Raw genomic sequence first — 20,189 nt, forward strand, 5'->3', positions numbered from 1 at the left:
TAAAGAAGAAGCTTTAGGGATAAGCGAAGATTTAAGGATGAGGGTCACGATTACCTTTTATAGGACAAATTCATTTGCTGCATGCATCAATGCAATACATTGCCTTATCTTGGCATGCCTACCCATATAGAAAACACATTTAAAAGCCATAAAAAGTGCAGATGCTGAAATTGTGATTAGACATCTAAACGGATCAGATAAGGTAGCTAGCATGTTTCTTAATCAATATGTTTATATCCATTTCCCTATTGGGATGCTTCTTTCCAGTTGCAAAGAGGATTAATGCCTACCGCTAGATATCATTATATGAATGATAATCCCCTCTCAATGTTAACAGAATAATCAAAATTTGTGTCTCGAACCAGATTTTCATTTACTTGAAACTGCAACTCTTGGCTTAGCTTCTTCCTCTAGCATCTTTAGAAAAGCACTCTACTCAGCCGTATAATCATCACAACTACAAATTTTACCTAATTTCATTGGAGACAGTCACTTCTTTTACTGTAAACACCCAAATGCACTAGAAAGATTTCCTCTTGTCTAAAAAGTTGCCATGCACAGAAAGTTATTTCCCATAGTCAGTGAGGACAGTTTTGATGTTTTAAAGAAGATGTTAAGATGACAAACTTGCTTGCATTGCTTTCTCACTTAACAGCTGATAAAATTTAAGAGGCACCGAACATGTAGCATGAATGTCTTAGAGATTTCCATCTGATCTAACTGCATCAAGATCGCATGTCTCTCAGTGCTCAATTACACCCTTGCAGGTTTCCTGTTTTAAATGGGGCCTGTTCAGCGAGGAAAAAGGGGGTTTAACCCATCTATTATTGCTTGTCTTCATTAATCAAATCCAGGCCTCCATACTATTGTTAGCCCTTTGGGGTTTTTTTTTTAAAGAGCTATGATACCATAGGGGTTTTTGTGTTTTATGGTTTCATTAGCAAAACCATAGAGGGATAGAAGAGTTAAACTCTCCCTCCCTTCCCTGTGAGGCCACAATCTGAATTACAACTCCATGTATTATGTTGCTCTTACTGTATTACTTTCTAATTCTGTCATTCCATTTTTTTGGGCATTATTTTGAGATGGCATGTCTAACACTTTTTTGCATTGTTTCTGATTTTTGTGGACCTGTCCTATTGTATTGTTGGATTTCTCATAGTGTTTGAGTGCATTGTTTTACACTGTCATCTGCTTTGAACAGAAGACAAGACTCACTGGAAAAGAGGAGGTCCCAACATGAGATGGATCGATTCATTAAAGGAAGCCTTAGCCTACAGTTTGCAAGGCTTATTGCTTATAAATGGGAAGTGACAGAACAGAACAGAACACACACACACACACTCTGCCTCAAGGCTCAGCAAGAAAGATGGCTATAATAATAAAACAATCAACTTGAATACAATCTACCAGTATCTCAGTTTGGGTAACAGATAAAGAGGAATTTTGTAATCATTTGGAGAGTCAGAACTACATCTTGAACAATTATGGAACCTCTTTTTAGAGGAAGCAAGCTTGGAGTTTGGGATATGGGAAATCAAAGTTCAGACCCTGATGAGCTACGAAAGTCAACAAGTTTAGGTGAAAACTTTCTCAGCCTCATCTATTTCACAGGCGTGTTCCAATGATAAGATGAGAAATGTTTATAGCCAGAACGGTGAAAGATGCAGGGAAGAGAAAAATAAAGTCTTAACAAATTAAAGCGGTAAGCAAATGAGTCGATTATTAAGAGAGAATTTTGGAAATACAGGAAGGCAAAGCAAAGTTTTCGGGATCAAAAGCTCTGATTAAGAAGTGCTTGCATCAAATAAATAATAACACTGCAAATGCAAGGGGGTGGGGTGGGGACAAAGACTGATTTCTTCTATTGTCTACATAAGCCAGAAGTCTTTTCTAATCAAGTGATTAGGAGATGTGCAAGTCTGGACACGAAAATTACATAGACAATAAGTTGTCTTCCTTCAGGGATGACCAACTCGGCAGAAGGATGATCACTTTATTTTTTATCCACTACTAGACATGCTTTAATCTCTAGCCGAAAATATTAAGACGTTATGCAAAAGCATTCGTAATAAGTATTCACGAAAAGGGCAGGCTTCTGATGTTAATAAGGAAATCTAATTTACTTGCCAAGTATAAAGACTGGACAAGAATATTAAAGTGAAAGATGACCCTGAAAAACAAGGGCAACAATTCTAATCTTCATTCCGTAAAAGCTGACCTACTTATATACCCTGAAGGAGCCATCCTTGAACTATTAATATTGAGAGACATCCAATTTTAGAACTGTTACACAAAGATTCCCTGCAAAAATTTCTTGCATGGTATCTGAGGGCTTCAAGACAGTGAATGGGTTTTGGGGGGGGGGGGGGTTCTATTAACTCTGCATTACTCTTGACTATTCCAGTTCCAAGTTCTTCATTGCCCACAGGGTCTACCAATGCAGCTACGACAGGACTCTACAAAAGACAAACGCTTATCACAGCAGGTGTGTAGTTTTATGCCATATGCCAAGTCAAATGGCAGCTGAAATACTTCCATAAGAACTTAAGGGATGTGCTAGATCACACAGCTGGTCCATCTCGCTCAACAGACAACACCCCCTCGCCAGGGGTCATTTCGTAGAAAAAGAGCGGGAGGAACTCATTAGCATAACACATTAGCATATGCCACACCCCTTGCCATCACTGGAAATGTCATTAGCATAACTGATTTGCATATGCCACACCCCCTGACATCACCTATCCTGGCTGCTTTGGACAGAATCCTGGCCATTCAGGGCCAAAATTGGGTCCAAAATGGCAAAAAGGGGCTGAAAATGGCCGAAAAGGAGCCCAAAATGGCCGAGAGTCAGGTAGGTAGGGCCACCTGACATGTGACCTCTTTGGGGAACTGCCGGAACTGCGTTCCTGCACATTCCCCCTCGAAATGAGCCCTGCCCCTCGCCTTCTGATTGCTCCCTGACATCTGACAATCAAGAGACATTCTGCCTCTAGACACGGAGGTCACGTCAGTTATCATGGCTAAAGGCCAGTGATACTCAAACTGCATCAACTTGTTCAAAATCCCCTTTTAAAGCCACCTAAACCACACACAACTCACACTGACAGGTAATACAAAGAACCCCCAAAATGAATCTCTGGTAGCTGACCTCCTTAACAGCTAACATTCAGTTCAACAAGTTGTAAATTTACAGCAAACAAGATGGCGCCTCTGCCAGAACTGAACTGAGCCATTACACTCTCCTTTTGCTTACCTTATTTCACCGACTTGCCTCAGTACCTCCTCTTGAGTTTTCACAACTGTGTCAAATCCTTGTAGGGAAACCTGGCACCAGGGGAGGGGAGAGAAGAGGAGAAAGAAATTATGCGAAACACGTTGATGGTAACAAGAACAACAAAATGCAGAATTGTGGCATCTATGGCACATTCGCCGGCAGGGAACCTTAAGCTACCTGCCCTTGCTGGCCAGGGACACCAGTTCCTCTTTTTGAAATCTCCTCCGACACCATAGAGACGTATCTCCTCTGCTCATCCAGAATCATATCCAGTTGCCTGTTAAGTTGCTTTATTTCAAGATGAATCCGGTTTTGGCCCTCGAAGATTTGCCTCAGTTCACGGTCACTCACTGACTCAAAAAGATCGTCTGCTAACAAAATGGAAAGAAAAAAACTGAATTGTTTTGAATTTTAAAATATGTATATTATAAATATTTCTATCTTGCTTTGCTAGCATATGTTCAAAGAATTATGACAGAACACTACAAAATATAATATAAAATATAAAAGCCATTACAAAGTAACTAGACACTGAATCAAAAAGACAGTATCAAATATGCACAGCTGCGAGTTCCCATATACCAGAGTGGATCTAAAGAACTACGAATGATACTCTGAAAATGGAATTCAGCCTTCACACCTATCCTGTTGGATCCTCCTTCTTTACAATGCCACGTACAAGATTTTCTCCTCTTTGGACAGCAACTGTAAGAAAGCTTTATAAATATATTCAAAGAAGCCTCTGATATCAAACTGATATGAATATTTTGAAATCAGGGGTAAGACTGATATTTAGGGATTCAATAAAGCAACAGATTGGGCAAGGAATGGAAGTGCACTTTAAACACAGGAGAGGGCTAGCACAAGGATATGACCAACCACAGACCCAGGCAACTGGAAATGAAAGTGTCTGACTTAACGTCGCACTGCAGAATGAAGAGGTGTATCTGGATCCCTCTTTAAATTCTACATGGTTTCAGGAGCACTCTGGAGACTTACAGATTCCCTGGCTGTTCCTTGGATCAACAGTATAGCAGTATTCAGACATATCAACAAACCATGGTTTATGAACCCTGGAAGTCCTCAAGCTTGTACACTCCCTCCCTCCCTCGGTTCAGATACAAGAGATTTGTTACGCAACAAACTACATTTTATTGTGACATCCAATTCAGAGGCAACAAAATTTGGTTTCCTCTCTAAAAACCACATTCCAAACAACATATTAACGTTTGTCTATAGGCATGAAAGCAAGCTACGATTAGTCATTTCCTCTGACTCAGACATCACAACAAACCATGGTAAGTTGGGGAACCACGTCTTCAATATCCAAACCATCTGTGAAGGAAGGAATAGCATGAGCCAGAGGACTTCTGGGGCTCATTCCCTTAACAGTAAAGCTCACCAGAGATGCATCATTCAATTAAGATCATATCATAGTTCGCGTGCATCACAGAACAGGCAGACTCACAAGCTGCAACGTGCCTTTTCGACTTGGTCATTTTGCCACCTACCTATCTGCCCTTCCACGTCAGGGTGCTCCTTCTGGAACTCCTCCTTCTTTTTATCCAGCTCTTGCTGGAAATGCTCAAACTCTTCTTGATATTTTTCTTTGTCCTTCTCGGGGATTTCCGTGTCAGGGGCAGGCTATAAAGGCGAGTTTTAAGAGATAAATTGGTTAGGAGGGCATCAAATGTTTCTCCCAGGATTTTTGGCATGAGGACTACAGCCTTGACCCAGCATCAAATTTCTAGAAACATTCACACAGTTGTTTTGTCTTTAAAAATACTGAAATAATCTAGTACAATGCTATTCCTGGGCCAGTCCACACATGTTAATGCACAAGCGTGGATTTGTAACAACTTCAAAAAAAGAACACAAAAAGAACAGAAGATACCCACTTCTACCACCATTCAAGCATGCTGATTATGTGGACAACTACCACCTAAAAATGGCAACATTATTATATTCTGTACCAAACAAGTTGAGCCAACTGAATGCCCTGGGCAGGTGATTTTATTATCAAATGTGTGGAACCTTTTGTATGCATTTTATGCTGCTGGGATTAAACAACTGTTTTGCAAAATTCTCAAGACTTTTTTGTGGTGGGGTGGGGGAGCAGCAAGGCCAAATGTAAAATGTAAGATGCAAATAGGCAGAGTGTAACTCTTTTAAATAGGTAATAGATTAAAAAATTCACATCCAGTAGCACCTTAAAGGCCAACAAGTTGTTTTAAGGTGCTACTGGACTCAAACTTTCCTCATCTTAAATAAATTACTGATCTTTTAACTAGAACATGAAGCTTAGTGTTAAAGATACTCTCCTTAACTAAAGTCTGAGTATTACTCTTTTGATAACACCCGGAACTGAAAACACACAAAAGCCCATTAAACTCAAGATTGCTCCAGGCTCTGGCCTCTCTTAAAAAAGTTTCTTCTAGCTGTAAATTAAACATTCGTATCTCTTTTCTTGTAAACACTGAAGAATACCCTGTGTGTGCGCTGTAGAAATGGCTTTCTTGAGTTTGCTTCCAAGACAACAAACTGGGATCTCACACACACAAATAAGAAATTTCATTGCTGAAGAATGCCTACCGCTACTTTACCAGGCTCTGTCAGCTGGAAAGTCAGGAAAGACAAGACATCATGGTCATCTGGAAGGGGGGAAAAAACCCCAAACACATCAAGTTATTAGTGTGAAGTGTCCTGGCACAACAGAATTCTTGTCAGCACAGAAGCCAAACTTCCTATCATCTGGCCCACCAGAAGAGGATGCCATTTCTTGAGAGGGTAAGCACAGTGCCAAACAACACAGCAGATGAACACCAGTCCTTCCCCCACTGCAACTGTGAATTCAGCAAATGCAAAAGCGCTGCTTGTGTGTGCGCGCAACCAGCTCCCACAGATGCATGTATTTTTAAAGACAGACTATTGCCCGACAGAAAAGAAAGGCCTTTAAGGAGAAACCTGAACTTGTTCATCCTGTCTACTTGATTCCTTCTTGCTGTAGCGTTCCAAGAATGGAACCGACTAATGCCAGAAATGGATGCTAATGACCGAGTTGGCAGAAATTTTTAATTTGCCCTCCCCTTGGTTTGTTCAAAAGAACAAAAAAAAAAAATTAACACCCCCTCCCAAATGCAAATAAGACGTACAACTCAAAGAGCAAGAACTCACCTGCAAGACCACCAGTTGCTGCAGAGATTCCAAAGTACCCCTGAGATGGTAGCACCATATTTTCAACTTTGGCACAAAATTCATAGTCGTCTCTGTCTGGAGTGAAGCCATTGTTTATCAATACCTAAAGAGAGAGGCATGAACATATGAAGCCACCTTATACAGGATCAGGTTTATTGGTCCACCGAGCCCCATGCTGTCTACTCCAACTGGAGGCAGCTTCCCAAGATCTTAAGCAGTGTCTTCCTCCCATGTGTGTGTGTGGGGGGGGGGGGATGTGCTACATTAACAAACTACTACCCTGAGTCCAGAAATTGAAATCATATTGGACAAAAGCAAGTAGCCCTACCTAGAAGCTGCACACATCTTATCTCACTCAGCTTAATCTCTCCTTTCACAATTGTCAAAATTTAGGTCAACAGAAAGTCTGTAGGTTCAGAGCGATTCTAATGTTAAATACACACAATACAGAGGAGCCCCAGAAAAGTGCTTACATGCAAGATTTTTTGGTAGTAGATGATCTTTGCTCGGACAGGGTAAGGCTTGTTACGAAAGTCTCTCTGACATGATGCCAGTGCTTGCGTGGAACCATCACTGAAGAGAGAGAGAACAAACATCAACTTGAAAAAAACAAAGAAAAAGCTTAGTTTTTTTTTTTTAAGTAGCAGAAAGAACAGCTGAAGTGATTTAAAAGAAAACTGACCAAAAAAGGGACAAGTGATTTATTCAAACGCAGAAATACTCAGGGCGATTTAACTGAATTTCATTAGAGAAATACACTACAGGAAAAAAGCCAGGATCCAAAGTGAGTTTCCAAACTCTGCCTAAGAGATTCAGTGCACAAGCTACACTGAACTAGTGGTTTGCAAAATGTATTCCAGGGAACTGTGCAAATGTATCAGGAGTTCCTCTGTGGGAAGTTTGATCCTCAACCTTTCCTGAAACAGGGCTCACCATCTTCCCTGGCATCTATCCATTACAACTTTATTCTGCCAAGAAGTTCAAGGCAGCAAAACAAGTTCTCTCTTCTACATTTTATTCTCACAATCATCCTATGAGGTAAAATTAGGGGGGCGGGGGAGAGAAACGACCAGCTGAAGGTCACCCAGTGAGTTTAATGGCTAAGTGAGGACCTCAGCCCAGATTACCTCAGCCCTCATCTGACATTGTAGTTGGTACATCACACCTCAGCGTGCAGCTGCTAGAGTTACTGAGACAATGGTAAGGCCTGAAAGGACAGGTCAACACCACTTATGACCCTTGAAACTTTCCCACAACCTGCTCTCTTACTTTCCCCTCACCCTCAAACTCCAAGCTTTCATGACTGACACTTAAGGGTTCATGACAGATGAGCTGAGGCACATAGGGTTGCCAAAAGTGAGACAAATCTGAAAGTTGCTGTGCTCTACCACCATTAAGACAAAACGAATTTGTTCCAAAGAGCAAATGCACATTTCTGATTTTAAGGCACGAGTGCTTGAGCTTAACCACACTGGAACTAATGCACTTACCTTGGGGTGGGAATGGCAAGAGGCCCATAACATTTTACCTTGTGTACTATCCGAATTACAATCTTTCATGCAAATAAAGTCAGAGCATAGCTGCAGCTAGGTTTTCAGCAAGAGCCTTTCAGCTGTGCAGTTAAGTCAACTGGAGGAAGGCTTTCAACTTTAGTTTTTCTGTTATATGACAAATGGATGGGAACCAAATGGGTGGGCGATCAGCTGGCTTCCAATGGGAGCTTCAAAGACAGCAGATGAATTTTGAGCAGCTCTCAGCCCCTGCCTCGTCCCATCTAGCTGGCATTTCTTTCAACTTCAATATTCAAAATTATTTATGTAACTGATCCTTACATCAAGTACGCCACTGGAGAGACTGGGAAGGAAAGGGGGAGGAGAAAGGGAAAGGAAATGAGCAGACTCGGGGGCGGACTTTACCCCATGTCAGTATGCTCAGAGTTTAACTGGAAAACATGAGGCAACGACAGAGGCTTATCGACAGTTAAGTAATCCACGCTGACTGTTTTAGTGGTGAAACAAGGGGCGGGGGGGGGGGGGCAGAAAACAAGAGAACAGACTGTGTGCTTAAGCGTGTGCCAGTATTTTAAGGTGTTAATTTTGAAACATGAGGGAGAGGGATGAAACTCTCTGGAGCGCAAGACAAGGCAGCCAAGGTGGCAGAGAGGGATTTAAACTACCCTAGGGCCGGAGTACTGGGTACCAGAAAAATGGATGCAGAAAGGACTGGTATGTTATGCTTGGGTGGGACAAGACAAGCAGCATGGTCATGTTTTCCATCTCACCCTCCTTTGAAGGAACTCAGGGCAATTTACACAGCTTGCCCTTCCTCCATTTTATTGCTCAGAGCAATCCTGAGACATATAGGTTAGGCCAAGAGTGCATGACTGTTCCAAGATCCATGGTATTCTGAGCTGTGCGGGAAGTTGACCACAGATCCCACTTTCTCAAGCTGAAAAGTATTGCATGGGAGTAGGGAAGAATGGTGAGCCAGGTGGTGTCAACACTATCTCCATCTCTATTTTTAAACTTGTGTTTCGGTTGTGTTTTAAATCCCTGTAACACCCCTGAAGCCTCTGAGATCTAGTGGGCTTAAAAAACAATCCAAAGGAAAGATTCTAAAAACCGTTTCATTCCAGAATAGAAATCCTTCCAACTAGTTTCCGCAATCAACACTTGACAAAACAAATTTGCAACTTACTTCTGATGGTCGTAATTCAGCTTGCCATTGTTGCCAACAATAACTACCGCTGGGTTGTTTTTCTGCAGGGAAATGCAAATCTCATTAAGAACACACTCAGATTTAACCATAACTTTAAGCAGAACTATGCGAGCTTGAGATACTGAGATGGGGACAGGCTGTGGCTTTGTAGTGCAGCATTTGCTTTGCATGCAGAAGGTCCCAGGTTCAATTCCCGGCATCTCAAGTTAAAAGAATCAGGAAGTAGGTGACGTGAAAGGTGACATGCCTGAGACCTCTTAGAGCTACTGTGAGTTGCAGTAGACAATACCGACCTTGACATACCAATGGGAAAAGGCAGCTTTCATGTGTAAGTTAACGTTCTTACCCATATCAAGATGATATCACCAGGCAATCGTTCAACTGTGCTGGAAATTTTATATAGGTTTTTTTTTTTTTAAGGAGACTTTAAAGTCCTGCACCAATCATAATTCCATAACTCACAAACATTTAATGTAGACTTTACATGCCTTATCAGACAATACACAACACTAAGTTGAAGCACTCAGTGGTTAGTTCTTGGCCAGTATGCAGATAACAATGAAAGGCATTGTTCAGAAATACGACATGAACAATCTAAAGAGCTTAAACACAGCTAGAGAAATCAAAGCCAAGAACTTAGTCAATATTGCTATCTATAAACTGGATGTCGAGGGTAGGTGAGGGGAGAGTTTCTGCAAAACTGTTTTATGCCTCATGCCATCCTTGCTGGCAGTAGCCATATTAAGGGGGTTCCTCCGCACAGGTTGGCCAGTCAGCTTCTACTGACCAAGCGGTTACTCTTCCAAGCTTAAGGGCTTCAACTTTTGTAAAAGTTTTTAAACTTCATGAAAACAGAAGGCCACAAGCTTCTTGATCTTTCCAAGGAAAGTAGCTTTAAAACAAACAAACATACATAGTTTTAAGGTACGTGTATCATGATAAAAAATTTCCTGCTATCACCACCATCAGCCATATTGCAACATGGAAGCAGCTACAGAAGCAGCACAAATTACTTCCACATTTCCCAATGCCTGTATGGTCTAGAGAAAAGCGGGAGATCCACGAAGGCATCCTCTTTCATGTACAAAGCTCCCATTACATGACATCAGTTGGGTTGGAAGCAAATTGCACATTCTTAATTGCATACAATCCACTCGGTTTTGCAGATGGCAGCAATTATGCACAGACCAAACATGCACATTAAGCACTGAATCCCAGTCCATGATAATGTGTACCTTTCATGGTACTGAAAAAAAATGCACTTTTCAAAGTACAGGCTAATCTTTGAGATGCAACACGTGAGCAGGCAGTCAGGACTTCATTTTCAAAACACTGACTTTACAAAAAAAAAATCCCATTTCATACCTTTTCAAAATATGACCACCCCAAAACATAGGATGGGATACCAACATAAGAGTTAAGTGATCTTCAAGAATCTGTCCACCTCTTAAAACGTCATTTTTTGCACATCTGCGCTGAAGCAGATCACCCTGGGATCCTGTGCCAGCAGCCAGAGGCAACTCACATTCTAAGACACCTTGTTAGCCCACTGCAATATTCACTTGAAAGTGGATTAATGGTGTGCTCTGTGAACATTAAATTCAATTAAATACGTTTACATAGGACTGCCACCTAAAAACATGGACTCACGGGACTAAGAAAACACGCACAGGAACCAGCTACAAAACATGATTGTTTCAATTTGTGTGCCCGTATCCGATGGCTATTTTATAAGAACTCTGGCAAAACAGAGCAATTCACACTTTCAAGTATTTTATCCAGCATAAATATTCTTCAGTCCTGACCTAGATAGCCCAGGAGGGCTGGATCTAGTCAAATCTCAGACGGTAAGCCCTTGGTTAGTGATTGGATGGGAGACCTCCAGCGAAGACTAGGGTTGCCGAGGCAGGCAATGGCAAACCACCTATTAATCTTTTGTCATGAAAACCTCACCGGGCCGGGGGGGGGGGGTGTTGCCGTAAGTGAACTATGACTTGAAGGCAGGACTTCATTCATTTCAAATGTTCTTTGAGGCTTCCCACTCACCTTTGCATCATTGTCGAAGGAGTCAAAGAAGATGCCCACGCCATTCCAATTATCGGCCGCTCCGAAAACAGGACCGTCTAAGCCTTGCCCTTCAGTAAACCAGACTGCCTGTCCAGAGAAATTCAAACCCCAGATCTGAGATACTTGTTTCCGTACAACAAATTTGTTTGTAAAGGCAAGAGTTCAACATACCAGGCCGTCGGCTCCTACTCGTCCCCTGCCCGTCACTCGGAAGGTCACTTCAATCTCCCAGTATTCAAAAATAGATTTGTTTTTTGTCCATACTGATCCCCTTTGGCTCTTTAACGATGGAGTTATTCTTATCTGATCTGCACTGGGTATGGCATCTAAAAAGGAACAAAAGTAATTGATTATTTTAGAAGTTTTCACCATTTTTGTAGTAATAATGCATGCTACAAAGGTGCCACCACCAGTATTTGGTGAACTGGTTTTCCAAAATGTTTTTTGGGAAAAAATCATTACATTTTCAATCCTGTCCTTAGTCTAAGGAGAACAGAGTGGTGAACTTAAGTCTCTCACACACCCTTTTATGTACTCAAAGCCATCCTGTGAGCTGCGCAAGGCTGAGAATCAATGATCACTCAGTGAGTAGCTGAGTAGATTGAAGCAGGCTAAATTTCTCAGATGCACAGGGGGGAATAAAGATAGTGCAGTAGCAAGAAAAAAAAATCTAAACGTCATTCTTTCCAAGCACATTAGCTCATTTGTAGCTTTAAGCTGCAGAAGTCTCCAACTACCTGCTCATCTGAGACTCACAGCAGTAAGAGTTTCATACCTAGGATTGCAAAGTATATTTAGATACTCCTCCACGAACTCCATCAGTGGAAGGTCCATATCTTCCATATGCAGTGCTGTAGACAATGAGCAGTGACATTTGCAGGAATGTGTAAACTGGAGAAATGAAGTCAGTGTTGCCAGCAAGTTCTGAAAACTCTTTGGCAGGATGTTAAGCAAACGGGGTGGGTGGGAATTGTGGAAGATGCTGCTGCTAGGCAAGATTTATGTCTTCTTTAAATCTGATGGGATTTCCTACAAGGCATCAAAATCTGAGAAGGTCTTGTTGACAAAATCTTAGGTGCCAGGTCACCACAGCGGCTAGCAATATCATTGTAGCACCAACATAGTCTCTCTCTGTGATTTTCAGTAGAAGTACAAAACATCATTTAACATCAGAATATTTTTGACGTATGATATAAAAACGCACATGTGCAAAGTTCATGTGATTGCTTCTTTATATGTTAAATTGGCATCATTCAATGGCAGTACATGAGATAATTTTTTAACCAGTCAATTTCTGTATTGGGTTCACTGTTCATTTAAGGGAAGCTTTTTGAACAATAATGAAATTATGAGAAATTGGAGAGAAGTTAGGCTTAGTGTTAAGAGATTAGCTTTTTGCCATGGGAAAAACTAGGGTTACTCCGTATTTATTTATATACTAGAAGAATTTGGTCACAGCTTTAAAAAAACTATGACAAACTGTGATGAGTTTAGAATTAGGGTTTGTGATAGCAACAATTAGAGAGTATGGTCACTAGAATACAAAACCCTAAGGGCTGAAAAATGAGCCTGGCTCCTACAGCTGAACAAAATTGGTCAACAACAATTAAGCACAATTAAAGACACATCATGACACAGCCTAGCTCTCTGCCAGAAGGCCCATCATCCCATTTACAAGAATGCATAGGACCACACTTTCACAGTGGGTTCATTTCTCATGACCCTTTCCACGCAGAAGTACATCTATTACTTTCAGGATCATATCCAGACACAAAAGCAGGCAAAGACCAGCATATCAGATGCTCACATGTAGTAGCAGCAAATACTAAAAACCTTCATAAGGTACATACCCTAACAGTCATGCAGCCAACCGTAAGTCACTCGGCAGATATCATGCTCTTTGGCTACAATAAATTTTCATATGCTTAATGTCTCTCCTTACTCTCTCAACCTTAGTTTTGTTTTCTACTAGTGAATATTAAGCAACAGGTAGTTGTTGAAGAACTACATTCCTTCTTTAAAAAATTTAAAGTATTTTTTCCTATTATTTCTCCCAACTCAGTTTCCAAGCCCTACCATGCTAAATCTGAGCTTCTCCCTAGTCCTCATTTGACTTAACATTAGAAGTCACTTGCTTCATGATTCAAACATAGGTTTAATCAATGACAGAGCCGTCAACACATCACTATCCAATTTGCAATAGACAGCAGCTTGCTCATCAGAAGACACTGAATAAACAGGTTGGGTACCTTAAAAAATCAAACTCTAAAATAGCAAGGTATCTTTAGCAACAAAATAAAACCAGAGTAGCCAGCAAGTTCTGAACACTCTTTGCCAGGATGTTAAGCGAAGGGGATGGGGCTGTGGAAGAAAATGCTGATAGGCAAGAAGGGAAGCACTATAAGCCAGCCTCTCGTCTCTGTGAGTAGTGACACATCACCATAAAGATGGTAATGGTTTCATGTTAAGCAACTTATTTCAATAGTGTCATTTGACTATGCAAACAGTTCTCTGAGAACTACACAGATAAGTAAATGACATAGAAGGCTTCAGTCCAAAGTAGCTTCACATACTAAGTAGAAAAAAATACATTGTTCTTAATGTAGCACATACAAGCCAAGCTTCGGCACCAGCATCAAGTTAACACAGTTATGTTCAACCCCTACACTTGTCCTTTAACCCCAAGATACATTAACTACAGAAAACAAAGGAAAGTTATGAAATCACTGTTTACTTCAGAAATGTCTCAACCTTACAATTAGCTCATAATTTTGATATGACGGATCTCCCTTGCAAATCACCCCTTGCAACTAGGTTCGGACCTACAACCATCCTCTTCTTCAGTAGTCACGTTCACCTACATGCATTAAAATCCTCACTGCTCAGAAATACCCAGCGGAAAAGGGTGAAAAATCCTGCAGACTTCAGCTATCCTGCTAAGTGCATGACAGAACGGTTTAAAGAGCATGGGCAGGCTTTCCCTGAACAAAGGAGACTTGACAGAGAGCAGCTTGCTCATCAGAAGGCACTCCTGTCACTGGGATACATTTGCAGCTTACCTAAGCACCATATGGTGTGCTTTACTTGGTAATGCAAGAAGCCACTAATCACCTATCTTGGGAAAGCAACACAGTACTGACAATCAACAGCAAATTGCTCTGTAATGCTCTCTATCAGCAGGCAATGTAAAAAAGAAACCACCTCTTAAGATCTACAGGACTCTAGAGACATGTTGTAACATATGCACCCTTAGCGAGGATACAAGTCCTATCTGAACATTCCTACAGAAATGTCCTACACTTTATTCATTCTCAATTATGTTGTTACCTATGCTTCTTTTTTTTGAACAAAGACTAAGGCAGAGAAGGCTCTCAGGATAATACCCCTTCAGTAGTCCCCTGAACTAAATACATACACTCTTGCTCTCTAAGGTATGTCAAAATTTAGAAATATCACCTGCACCTATATGTAGCAACGGGGTGGGAAGGGACATCATGCTCTACTATAATCAATTAGAAAAATGAGATCATGCACACCCTATGTATAAGCAGCAGAACAAGACCTTGTAAGTATCATTTCTGTAAGGCAAAGGGGGTATTGGGAGAATACTCTGTGAGTTCTAAAACTCACAGTTGGTGTAATGGTTAAGAGCGCAGGACTCTAATCTGGAGAACCGGGTTTGATTCCCCACTCCTCCACTTGAAGCCAGCTGGGTGACCTTGGGTCAGTCACAGCTTCTAGCTCTCTCAGCCTCACCCACCTCACAGGGTGTTGTGTTGTGGGGATAATAACAACATACTTTGTAAACCGCTCTGAGTGGGTGTTAAGTCATCCTGAAGGGCAGTATATAAATCGAATGTTGTTGTTATTCTGCTATGCTCAAACTCTAATTCCTCCAAGCAGCTAAGTCACCTCGGCAGAATATCTCATGCAATGGCAGCACTATATAAAATTATAGCAGCAGAAGCTGCAATGGCACAAGTGGCCCACATTCGTAAGCCATTTCCCAAAAGATAAAAGGCATACCCACAAAGTTATTGAGAGGTGGCAGATTCTCTAAGACATGACAGGGCTAAGACCTGTGGCTTCAGGTCTCCTGTCATCATTGCGCACACCAGAAGACAACTTATCCATCTTTGTGTATGAGGACATGCCCCCAACCCAGCTCATTTCTGTGAATAGCCACCATATCTCTGCCACGGAACTGCAGACTTCAGGTTTGCGTGGCCTACACTTTTAAAAGAATTTTATCATCCCCATTGTCCATCAGTGTGGTTTATTTCTCAAAATGAAAACATGTATTCAGAACACCGTAAGCCGTAACTAAACGGAAACAATTTTGAGTAGACATTTACTGAGCATTAAGAAAAGACTGGCTATCAGACCAAAACCCACCTGCAAGAACTCTATCAGATAAGGGCCAGAGGTCCATTAGTGGGCAATGGCCTAGACCCAAATAACTGGTACTTCGCTATCAGTGTGAAGGCACAATGATTAAGGTACAGAGAGGGATACATGCAGACACATGCTGGGGAAGTTATATGGAAATCTCTTTACAGAGATACTTGAGGAAGTGAGAAAGTTAAGCACTGGGTAGTTTCTATGTTGCTAACAGATGTTACTTTAATTAGTTATGCTTCATTTCAGAAAGGTTTTATCTCTGTGTTTTAGCGTTATGCTTGTTTTTCAAGTTTCCTGCTATTATACTCTATTGCATCGGTTTATTGAATAACTGCAGATCACATTTTATTTCGCTCAGTAAACATCCTAGCTGTTGGTTATATTGTATTCACTTGCACATGTAATCTGCCTTGGGTCTCAGTGAGAAAGGAAGACTGTTAATAAATAAAAATAAGTCATCCAGGCCTGGAAAAAGAAAAAAGAAAAAGAGGTGGGTAAAATTCCCAACCAGATTGGAAATTCTTCTTCAGTTTTTCAGATCTTTAATTTGTTACTTGGAAAGCATAATCATATCAGAACCTGGCTGCTAAATGATTTGTTACAGTTTGGAGAGGGAAAGAGGTTTTGATTTAGAGGAGCTTGTGTACACCTTATTTTTGTAATCTGGTCTGAGTTGAAATCCAATTCAGTATTTCTTTTATAATATAATTATATGGCACTCTTTGGTATTCAAAGCGCTGCAGACCCACTAGCAATTCAGTGAGAGTTAGGGTGATGTTGTGGTTAGAGTGTCAAGAGTAGGATCTATAAATAAAAAAAATGAGTAACAACCACCATCAGAGGAACCTATTTATCAGAAAGATCGAGAAACGGGTCCAATTTCAGATATTCCTGCTTCTCTATCCACCGGCTCCTCTTTCTACCAGGTTGTCATGGCTTACCTCTGAAGATGAACAGACAAGAGGTTCCTTGGTAAACATTTCCCTATCTGAAAAGCCCAGTCCCTAATGCCAGGTGGGCAGTGGAGTCCCAAAGGCGAGCCCGGAGCACTCTGCACATGCTCGCAGGCGGCCTCGCCATAGCCTGAAACGCTCTAGAGCCGAATCCCATCTTTTCAAAGCAAGTCAGAGCCCGCAGCTCTCTCCCTCTATGGCTTTGCCCATTGGTACTTACTGCCCGTGTGCGCCCAGAAAGGCACCGACCCATCCGCCTGCACCAAATGCGGCCCCTTGAAGCTGTATTTATACTCGAAGCGGCGGTGAGGTAGGAGAGGCCCCTTCTCCGCTTGGCCGGTGGCGTCTGCGGCGCGAAGCAAGCGACAAGCCAGGCAGAAGAGCACCAAGAGGCTCCCCTTCGGCACCGAGACCGCCGCCATCTTCGCCTCTGCTACATGCAACCCGGCTCGGCCAACAGGGCGCTACCTGATTGGCCGAGAGGACGGAGAGGCGGGGCTTGTCTTCGGCCAAAGGGCAAAGAGCGCCGCGGCTTGGCTGGACGGGCGTGGCTCCCCGTGTTTCCGCCCCGCCCACCAGCCCCGCCCACAAGGCAGAAAAATAACGTTAGAGGGGAGGGGCCGTTATTTCAGAGGAGGCTCCGCCCACAGCTTTCCCGCGCCTTTAAAAGCCGGCAGCAACGGCTGTCTCCTGACTTATGAAGTCTGTTTTTGTTGGGGGGGGGGGGGGAAGGTTGGCTGTAATTCATCAGGCACTTTGTGTACTAGACACATAGCCCAAGATGACCACAATGTTTGATCTGGTTAATCTATTCGGTCTAAGACTATATTTTAATAATCTCTTATAGAAGGGTACAGTTAAATTCAAGTCAGATAATTGAAGTCAAGTCAGAAGCGATGGCAAACTCCAAACGTTAATGCCACAGTTCGAATCAAAGAAACACGCCACTTTGCCATCGGAAATTAAGAAAGTTCAGGATAATCCAGGGGGTTTCTTCCCAGAGCGGGAGAAATGCACTTTCAGCCCAGTCCTAAAAAAGTCTCAGAATCCTATTGAAGTTTTTTCAATGGGCCTTACTCGCAGGAAAGAATTCTTAGGATTGCCCTGTTTGCTGTAGTAGACACACAGCCCAAGATAATTTATTTTTATTTTTTAATTTTATTTATGCTGTTTACGGTCTGCCCTTTTTCACTGAGACTGAAGGGGGATTACCCAATAAGAGTCAGTACAGTCAATGTAAAAGATACTTTTCAATAATTGTCAGGCTATGGACGGACAGATCCCTGTACCATTGCAACAAGAAATCCAGGCTCTTGGTTAAATGGCGATTCAGAAATCGAATCATTTCCATAGATATGTCCAGAGGGTTACTCAGAAGCAAGGTAGGCATCTAAGCAGTAAGAGCAAGATTGACAGGAATCCTAACCTGGGAAAATCCTTTCTCTTAACTTACATGTTTGCTCCTTCCCCCTCCCCACAGTAAACAGGACTTTTGGCGCAAACTTGTCCTGAGAACGTCTTGCATATTTATACTTCGTCAGATGCCTGATACCAGTCTCTGTATCAGGCATCTGACGAAGAGAACTTGATTCTCGAAAGCTTATGCTAAAATAAAATTGGTTAGTCTTAAAGGTGCTACTGGACTCTTTTTGATTTTGCTACCACAGACTAACACGGCTAACTTCTCTGCATATTTATACTATCAAGCTGAGACACTGAAAAAGCAAGAGATCAAAGTTGAGACATAGCAGTGCATGGGAGTGAACAGTCTACAAGGTCAGAAGCACTGAATATTTCTGCAGTCCGTTAGATAAAGCACCTGCAGTAAGCCTGTGAAAGAAACAGTTATGACATTGGCAACATGACATCAAGTTATAGCATGAAACATTGATTCAGAATAACAGGTCAGCATTAGCATTGGTATGGATGGGGTTCAAACATGACAATAATAGGGTACAGAACTGCAAATTTGCAAAGATTTAAAACCAGCAGTAATCCAATACAGAGGTGAAGAAATGCTGAAATGGAGCACAAGCAATTATGACAACATGGAAAGTACCCAATTAATTAATTCAGCCTAAGAATCTGTTTGAGTAACAATCCCTTATAGAAGGACACAGTTTAATTCAAGCTGAAAGTGATGGAATAATCCAAATGTAATGCCAGGGTATCCAGTCGAATAAATCCAGAGGAGTTAGCCGTGTTAGTCTGTAGTAGCAAAATCAAAAAGAGTCCAGTAGCACCTTTAAGACTAACCAATAAATACTCAATTTTTCATTAGAAATTAATGAAGTTTGAGTAAATGTATGACTGCAGTTTGTAGATATATCGTTCATTTAAAACTCTCAGGTTGAAAGATAAGGTAGCTTGGCTTACAACCTAATTGAAAACTTAAACTAGTTAAAACAAACTATGAGGAAATCAAAAGAAACTAGTCAATTTGCAAAATCAAACTATGTTGCGGGCATAAAAAGCAAAATATTCTTTCCAAAAAGCCAAAAGCTAAAAAAGCAGAAAAGTCGACAGGATAAAACAACAGAATAGGAAATAAGACAGAGAAACTGAGTTTGGTGTAGTGGTTAAGACTCTAATCTAGATAGCAGGGTTTGATTCCCCACTCCTCCACTTGAAGCCAGCTGGGTGACCTTGGGCTAGTCACAGCTGTTAGGAGCTCTCTCAGCCCCACTCACCTCACAGGGTGTCTGTTTGTGGGGATAATAATAACATACTTTGTAAACCGCTCTGAGTGGGCATTAAGTTGTCCTGAAGGGCGGTATATAAATCTAATGTTGTTGTTGTTCATACAATCAAGAATTACAAACAGGCTAGCAGCAGCTAAAAAGTGATTTAAGTAGAAGTAAAATTTCAGACAAGCCTGCAAAAATTCAGGAAAGAAAGATAACAATACTAAATTCAACCTGAGGATTTAAGACAAGAAGGTCAATAATGTCAAATCATAAAAAGGATCTGAGAGACAAAAGTTTATTTACCTGGCACCTGAAGACTTGCATTCTCTGTTGGTGTGTGTGTGTTCTATAGTATGGCCACCACGACAAAAAAAAGCCCTGTCTTTAGTGTGCATCACTACCTCTATTGGTTTTAGCACATGGAGCAAGCCTCAGGAGAAGATGATGTTTCACATACCTTGAACCAAAACCATGTACAGCTTTTCTGAACTGTGCTCAAGCAAACTAGAAATCTGTGCAGTTCTCTCAGGCCTGACATGGCCTAGCCAACATCATAATATCATCACCAGCAAAGAAATCTGGCAAATCGCATTTTGAACCAGTGCACATTTCTGAATAGTCTTCAAAGGCAGCCCTACACAAAGCAGATTGCAGTAGTTCAGCATAGAGGTAATCAGCGCCTAGATTACTGGCTGCACACCTCCCTGACATCACCCTTCTTCACCCACACACAAAACAGAATGAAGGAAGAAACAAAGGAAACAGCGGGAGGATTATACTGTGACTTGTGTGCACCCTGCATCTTCTACGTTCCTGCTACCTCCACAGGTAGAGGTTCTATTCTTCTCCTGCAGACACATTCTTCTTTGGCAAGTGGCCACACAGGGAAGC

The 20,189-nt window shown here is 41.6% G+C and overlaps 1 protein-coding gene across 3 annotated transcripts in view; it reads right to left on the reverse strand.

Annotated features, from left to right (window-relative positions):
- LMAN1 (lectin, mannose binding 1) overlaps positions 1 to 17,063 on the reverse strand; it is a 29,851-nt gene extending 12,788 nt beyond the window's left edge. For 2 of the 3 annotated variants that reach the window (XM_054986543.1, XM_054986542.1), the window contains exons 1-10: positions 16,832 to 17,063; positions 11,429 to 11,583; positions 11,237 to 11,344; positions 9,170 to 9,231; positions 6,946 to 7,045; positions 6,452 to 6,575; positions 5,870 to 5,928; positions 4,789 to 4,921; positions 3,455 to 3,648; positions 3,257 to 3,327 (exon numbers count right to left, since the gene is read on the reverse strand). In XM_054986543.1, the coding sequence (XP_054842518.1) occupies positions 3,257 to 3,327; positions 3,455 to 3,648; positions 4,789 to 4,921; positions 5,870 to 5,928; positions 6,452 to 6,575; positions 6,946 to 7,045; positions 9,170 to 9,231; positions 11,237 to 11,344; positions 11,429 to 11,583; positions 16,832 to 17,033 (1,208 nt within the window). In that variant the 5' untranslated portion in view covers positions 17,034 to 17,063. The remainder of the gene's footprint in view (positions 1 to 3,256; positions 3,328 to 3,454; positions 3,649 to 4,788; positions 4,922 to 5,869; positions 5,929 to 6,451; positions 6,576 to 6,945; positions 7,046 to 9,169; positions 9,232 to 11,236; positions 11,345 to 11,428; positions 11,584 to 16,831) is intronic. The other variant, XM_054986544.1, reaches the window with a different exon arrangement.
- Positions 17,064 to 20,189: the final 3,126 nt, after the last annotated feature.

Source organism: Eublepharis macularius, chromosome 8 (genome assembly GCF_028583425.1).
Source record: "Eublepharis macularius isolate TG4126 chromosome 8, MPM_Emac_v1.0, whole genome shotgun sequence".
Classification (NCBI taxonomy): Eukaryota; Metazoa; Chordata; class Lepidosauria; order Squamata; family Eublepharidae; genus Eublepharis; species Eublepharis macularius.